General features: G+C 35.4%; 1 protein-coding gene across 2 annotated transcripts; it reads right to left on the reverse strand.

Moving 5' to 3' along the window:
- Positions 1 to 460: 460 nt before the first annotated feature.
- On the reverse strand, positions 461 to 6584 carry LOC108467783 (ABC transporter B family member 28). 2 transcript variants are annotated; one of them, XM_017768550.2, is made up of 16 exons: positions 6029 to 6548; positions 5760 to 5947; positions 5622 to 5645; positions 5432 to 5533; positions 5086 to 5176; positions 4391 to 4491; positions 4153 to 4203; positions 3909 to 4037; positions 3370 to 3432; positions 3019 to 3295; positions 2572 to 2720; positions 2383 to 2472; positions 1611 to 1745; positions 1475 to 1531; positions 1287 to 1343; positions 461 to 1069 (listed from the first exon to the last, which is right to left on the reverse strand). In XM_017768550.2, exons 1-16 carry the CDS (start codon positions 6432 to 6434, stop codon positions 833 to 835), a joined length of 2157 nt encoding a protein of 718 aa, XP_017624039.1. In that variant the 5' UTR covers positions 6435 to 6548; the 3' UTR covers positions 461 to 832. The 2 variants fall into 2 exon arrangements, with proteins under 2 accessions (XP_017624039.1, XP_017624040.1); XM_017768551.2 differs by having other exon boundaries at positions 933 to 1069; positions 1183 to 1343; positions 6029 to 6584.
- Between the last annotated feature and the right edge of the window lie 347 nt (positions 6585 to 6931).

Raw genomic sequence — 6931 nt, forward strand, 5'->3', positions numbered from 1 at the left:
ATTTTGTTTCTTGTTACTTGGAAATTCTCATTGTTTGCTGCTTAGACTAAACCCTAGTCCTCTACAAAATGTTTATTTCCAAACCTTATATTTAGGGTTTGCTTGGTCGGGTGGAAAGAAAATTTAAAAAATTGAAAATTGAAAGGGTAGAAAACTAGAAAAATGAAAAGGAAATACATTTTTTCTTTTCATTAAGAAAATACATTTTTTCTTTTCATTCATTACTTGGTAGAAAGAATATAAAATATTTGAAAAATGTATAATTTTGAACTAACATACATATACATATCTCTCATTTTCTCTCCTCACATCATTCCCAATTGGAACGATTGATTTTTATGCATTAAAATGAAAAATGATCATATCCCTCGTATTTTCTTTCTTTTTTAACTTTTCTTTCCAAACAAACACATTCAATAAATTCTTTTTTCACTTTCCACTTCCTCTTTTTATCACTCACTTTTCCACTCAACCAAGGGGCTCGAATAATAATAAGAAACCTATAAGTTTATTCGATACAGGTGAATAGAGTATTATATCATCTTTGCTACAACAATAGTTCCTACCATGACTTGCTATTATCTCTTTAATGCAACTGTTTCCCACCACTGCCGCCTGCTCTTACGACAAACAAAATACAAAATAAAATAAAAATAAAACAGCTATCAAAAGGTCTTGCCAATTGAACTTTGCCATATGTCCTACAATCTCCATAATTGAGACTCCCCCTTCTTTTTTTTTTTTTTTTTTTGATGTGATTCCACTAGTTTAGACAAGATCTTCCTCTTTTGCATGGTCTTCGTTCTGGAAATAGTATCTATGGAATTCAATATTATTCAAACGCCAGCCTTTGGGTGTCAACTAAAGAAGCATATTGCCCCTTCCTAGCAAGCAATTCCAAATGGGACCCAAGTTCTGCTATCTGGCCATTTGAGCAAAGAGCAATTTGATGGGCATTCTGAACTGTGCTTAATCTATGAGCAATCACTAATGTTGTTCTGCCTTCCATTAGATGATTCAAAGCATCCTGTACCAGGCGCTCACTAACGGCATCCAAAGCACTTGTTGCCTGCAACAATAAAATATTGAAATGGCATGCATTTATTTTATGCTTGCTAAATGGAAATCGAGTTCCATAATATGTCAAAAATAAATTAAGAAAGCCTTCACTAAGAGACATACAGGCCTGGCATAGCAGTAATGCTCTAGTTTCATGTCTTCTGTCACGGTGAGAATGACCAGCATGGCAAGAATGTACAAATGCACAAGGCAAATGAAAATATTACCTCATCGAGGATCAGGATTGGAGCATTCTTGAGAAGAGCTCTCGCTATTGCAATTCTCTGAAGACGAAAAAATAAGAATGATCAGTGCTTTCACCCTGTCCTCTCATTCATGCATACAACCACACATGTAAATAACCTTAAGCATGGACTAGCACCATGCATGTCTAGATAACCTCTTAGTACAGTACCTGCCTCTGTCCTCCACTCAGCAAGCCTCCACGCTCACCAACCAGTGTGTCATAGCCCTTTCAATCAACAAAACTTAGAAGAAAATAAAATTGCTTGCAAAATAAGAGAACAGCTGCATAGATTGAATCAACGAACCTGTGGAAGAGAAATTATAAATTCGTGAGCATTTGCAGCTTTGGCAGCCTTAATAATGTCGTTCTTGGATACAATATCGTCTGGAAGCCCATATGCAATATTTTCTCCAACAGAGACAGAAAAGAGAACAGGTTCCTGTGTCATTTTATCCGTATTAACATTGAGAAATGCCACAATAAAATGTCTCATAAAGAAATTCCTTAAGAATAATCAGCACAACTTGTTTACAGTTATATAAGTTTTATATTACATCCAAGCTTAATCCACCAAACCCAACCTATTCCTTAACCTAAAAAGCCTGCTACGGTAATCCAGCAAGAAAATGCTATGAATCAAGTGCACCTAATTAACAACAAAATTCAGCAGAGGTAAAACATTAATGATGCTAGTTTTGAATAAGATGCTTCTGTAAACTTTTGCATCTAAAGAAACGCACCATTGCATTAAACATATCACATATGTATATATAATCATGGGTAGCAGCCTGGACTAAATTGTCTATTCTGATTGGTATAAACTTGTCATATTTCCTTTCAATAAACTGAATCGGAAACAGTCATAATACTAAACATACAATTCAAAGCTTTGCTTTCTAACCAGAAAAGGAATTATTCTATGAACAAGTTGAATGGTCAGCCTATACAGCAAGTAGAACAGGTCAATTGATTAATCATGCAGTGGTTCAGAAGGCGGGAATGTTTTACTCAAGGAGAACCATGCTTTCATATGTAAGCACTAAATAATTATTTATTCCCAAATAGTTAAATTATACTTGATTCACTATTGAAACAACTCGGGCCCATTCACTCTTGTCAAATGTCCTAACATCCTCTCCAGAAACAGTTATACGACCTCTGGTTGGCTGCAAGAACAAAATGTAAATTTGTTTGCAGTAATATGTTAGATCACACTATGCTTTGACAAGAGAACGAGAAACCAACAAGTACAATTGCTTGCAAACCTCATAAAAGCGTGCCAATAGTTGTACTATTGTGCTTTTGCCAGAACCACTTGAACCCACTAGGGCAGTCACAGTTCCACATTTTAGAGTCAAATTAAGACCATTAAGAATTTCCACATCGGGCCTTAAAGGATAAGAAAAGTGTACATCTGCAGCACAAGCAGGTACATTAGTTTGTGCAGTATGATATGCATGTATCTTTGATCACTGTTCCAAGATTATATTTATCTGCAGTGATTTGGACAAGCTTAACAGTTTCGATAAAATTTGTTGCAAAAGAGAAATTATAGTCACATGTATGATACTTCCTCATTTTACCTAAAAAATTTAGAAATAGAATTTTATCATGTGGAAGGCAAATATCTTAAGCTTAAGGCTAATAAGAAGAAACAATTCCTTCAAAAATACAAGAGTGCCTTGAAATTAAGCAGTTCGAAGTCAATATACCTTCCAGAGCAACATCGCCTGACCAAGCTAATCTTCCCACATCACTTGTTGATTTCAGTGCTGACATGTAATGTGAATCTAATTGTTGACTTTTCCCAAAAGCACCATTGGAGATGAATAATTGGATATTTTCATCATCTTCTTTCTTCTGGATATCTTTTTCCAGACCATAAGCAAGTGCTGCATCTATTTCTGCTCCAGATATAACAGAGTTAATCCTCTCAACCGCAGCAAAAGTTCCTCGAAGGTCTCCAAATGTATTAACCAGCCCTTGCACCTGTATGAGAATTACATTAGATAGCACGTATCAAAAGGTATAAATAAGTGAGTGCAGAGAGAAAAGGGACTCACAGCAAAGGTTAAAGTGAAAGTGTATCCGATGAATGAAGCCACGGTTCCAACAGACAGTTCACCCTGCAATCAGCATATATGAATGAGAGAGAGAGAGATAAGCTCAGGAAAATGGTTGAAGGCACACGAAATTAACACGGAGGGTGGAAAGATGAAAATTGAAGGGTTAGAAAAAGAAAGATGGAAAAAATAAATTTTCTTTTCATAGGTGTGCTTGGTAGGAAAGATAGAAAAATTGAAAGAAAAAATAATTTTATTTCCGTCCATTGCTTGATTGAGTTGAAAAATGAAAGGAAAGAAAATAAAACTGTTGAAAAATGAATAGTTTTGAACTAAGATAAACTTCTTTTCCATTTTCCCTCCTAGCTTGGTTTTTATGCATTAGGATAGAAAATGATAATCTCTCCTATTTTCTTTCGTTACAAGCACAGTCAAAATTTATTTTCTTCCACTTTTCCACTCCCTCCTTCTATCCCTTTACTTTTCCACCCAACCAAGACACCCTTAAAGAAAGGGCATCCCAAGGTCAAAATGCTTACCGCCTTCACTTTGCTTCCTCCAAGGCAGTATAAGGCCAGTAAAGAAATATAAACAGCAACCCTAGTCAAAGATTCATTTATGGATTTAAAAGTGCCAAGCTTTATACCACTTCTCTGATATGCAAGAACCTGCCAAAACCCTTTAAAGTATACGTTGTGTGCACAAAAGAACATTCAACCAAGCTTATGTAGAGACAATAAAAGTTTAAGAGATATATAAAATAGCGAATGATTAATATCTTACCTGGCTACCAAACATTAACATTTGACGTTTTTCCCCACCAAAAGATCTTACCTATGACAACCAACGTTATTATTTCAATCATCAAGCTTGCATCAAAGCTTTCACCAAGAATTTTTCTTAATGTAACACAAGGATGTCAAGTGATGACATTGTCAATTTTGGAGTTCAAGGAAATCAATTTTCTATCAGTAGATATCCATATCAGTAGGTAGCTCGCCAGAGCATTTTAAGAACATACAGTTCGAATTGCAGAAAACGTTTCTGTTACACAGTCGGACATAGAAGCTTGGGCCATTCCATGAGCTTTAAATACAGGTACAGTTGATCGCTTGTATATAGCTAGAAAGAATCAACCATCACCGTCAAAAACAGATAAAAAGACATGACCAAGCATATGTATGTGATGCGTGCCCAATTACAGTCAAGATGTGGACTAGGATCCCATGAAGAAAAGTAATTAATTTTCTTCTACCAAGCTCAATAGCTACCGTTTGGGGTGCAGTTCTCTAAAGGTTTGTATCAATTGGTATTAGATCCAACCACTATGTCTCTCAGTTATAATCGTGCAGCATGCCAGTACTGCAGAGTGCAGTGAACGAATATGTGCTCAACTATAAGGCATGTTCTCCGAAGGTCCAGTATGACACATTTTTCACAAAGGGGGAGGTAATTATTAACACAGGAAATTCAGGTGGTGTGAGAGGAAACAGGGTTAAGAAAATATTCATATTTGTGAAACATGACAAATGGAGAATTGTTTAGTAAAGAAAGGCTAAACTTGTAATTGACTACAACATTAAACTCTCAAAACCATTGATAACCCCACCTTCGACAGCAACAAAATGAGACAAGTATCACTTATGTGGTAAAGAATAAATTCAAACAACGAACAAACATACTGAACATAAACATGTGTAAACAGACTGTATTTACCAACCGAAACCGACACAAAAAGCATCAAAAGGCCTAGAATTGGGGCTAGTTGAGGAGACAGTGCAAACAGTATGCAGATCGTCCCAACAACCTACAACAACATTAAACAATCAACAAAAAGTGAGATAACAAATAATCCATTCTACAAAATCACACATGAATATTTCCTGGAAATGCAAAGGTAAACATAATATAAATTCTGCTAAAATTTAGAAATCCAGGAACTTTTAACTGCAATATTAGTGACGGAAGAATTACGTCCACCAGAGTCAGATAATACGAACTACTACATGCTTAATTTTAGGCAACATCTAGCTCACTTTTACTTTAGTATATAGTGGCTTGCCTCAGAAAGTGCCCTGAAACCACGATCCCTTGAAATGTTCTCACTGACAACATCTTTTAAAGATCCCAAATCAGATGTCAGCAAACCACTGAGCTCACCAACCTGTAAGAAGCAAATGTAGAAAACAGCATCTAACAAAATAAATAAATAAATAAATAAAACAGCTTTCTTAAATTTACTATTTCCAAACCTTGTATCGATCAAAAAACTCCGCCTGTGCATTAACATACAAAAAAAATCAATTAGAAAATATAGTACTGCTACTGTTACAATTTAAATTACGAATCCCTTGAGAAGATGATTTAAAGTAATCATAAGTTATACATACCTTTTGAATCAGAACTCTTCTAAAAATCTGAGCTCGAAGTGTTGACATAACTGTCTCCCATAAGGTATTCATATTTACCACAAATATAACTGTGAAAATCGGCTCCAATGAGTATAGAAGCCCCACTTTGCTAAGCAGCTTCCATAACGGCTCCTTTCTGGCGCCTATGAGCACTTCGAAGAATCGTCCTGTACATTTCCTCAATCTTAATTAAATAGCGTGAGCATCTCCTGTTTCTTCTTAACTTAAAAATTAAAAAAAATCCTTACCAGAAAATATAGGCATTGAAAGAGTACAGGTGGTGCCGCCAACCAGAGCCAAGACCGAAATACTGATTCTGAGTTTATGTTGGACAAGAAGACTTAATAGAAGCCTCCAGCTTATCAATTTCGGTGGCTCAGCTCCAACAGTGTCAGTCTCCGAACCGTTTATCCTTGGGTCGGACTCGCTCACTATCGGAGGACCGGTAACGTAAGCGCGGGATTCTAAACTCGAGATATTCTTCAATCTTGAGGATTTTGTCGGTGAAAGGAGTGAAAATGGCGCGAAAGTACATGATTGGTGCAAACTGAGTTTGAGTTTGCTCGCGTGTCGGGTCCTAGTGGAGAAGCCCGTCGAGCTGATTTTTTGAAGGAGAGGTGAGGTTACAAAGGCGGAGGCAGTGGCCATGGACATGAATACGAAAGAAAGGGGAAGAGAGAGATAATCTGATTTTTGAGAACTTTTGTCCAAATTCTTATTTTAATAGTATTCGCTAGAAGTTAACGGTTTTATAACGTGTTTTTTCACGCTGAAGCAACAGCTTTGGAAGAGAGTAGAGCAACGACGCCCTAAACAGATGGTCAAAGTATATTTAAATTTTTTTAAATTTAAATAATATTAAAAAATATTTTTATTTTACACTTTCAAAAATTATCTATCATTTTTTTGAACTTTACTATTTAAAAATTAATTAATTATTAACTTGGTATAACTTGAGTTGATAAATAATATAAGTTTAAGGGTTAAAAATAAAAAATAAATAAAAATTAAAATAATTTTTTATGAAATTGGATGGGAAAATATGTTATTATGATTAAATTAAAGACTGAATCACTATTGACATTAAGTATTCATGAGATTTTGGTCTACAGGTTGTGCTGTGAGCTCAAAACAAAAATTTAGTAAAAAGT

This window comes from Gossypium arboreum, chromosome 8, assembly GCF_025698485.1.
Source record: "Gossypium arboreum isolate Shixiya-1 chromosome 8, ASM2569848v2, whole genome shotgun sequence".
In the NCBI taxonomy this organism is placed as follows: Eukaryota; Viridiplantae; Streptophyta; class Magnoliopsida; order Malvales; family Malvaceae; genus Gossypium; species Gossypium arboreum.

Excerpts from the sequence above, each read along its gene's own strand:
- LOC108467783 (XM_017768550.2), bottom strand. The coding sequence starts at position 6,434 with ATGTCCATGGCCACTGCCTCCGCCTTTGTAACCTCACCTCTCCTTCAA. Across the intron at positions 3,296-3,369 it reads CTTTCACTTTAACCTTTGCT|GTGCAAGGGCTGGTTAATAC; the intron begins GTGAGTCCCTTT and ends ATTCTCATACAG. Across the intron at positions 1,070-1,286 it reads CAATCCTGATCCTCGATGAG|GCAACAAGTGCTTTGGATGC; the intron begins GTAATATTTTCA and ends TTATTGTTGCAG.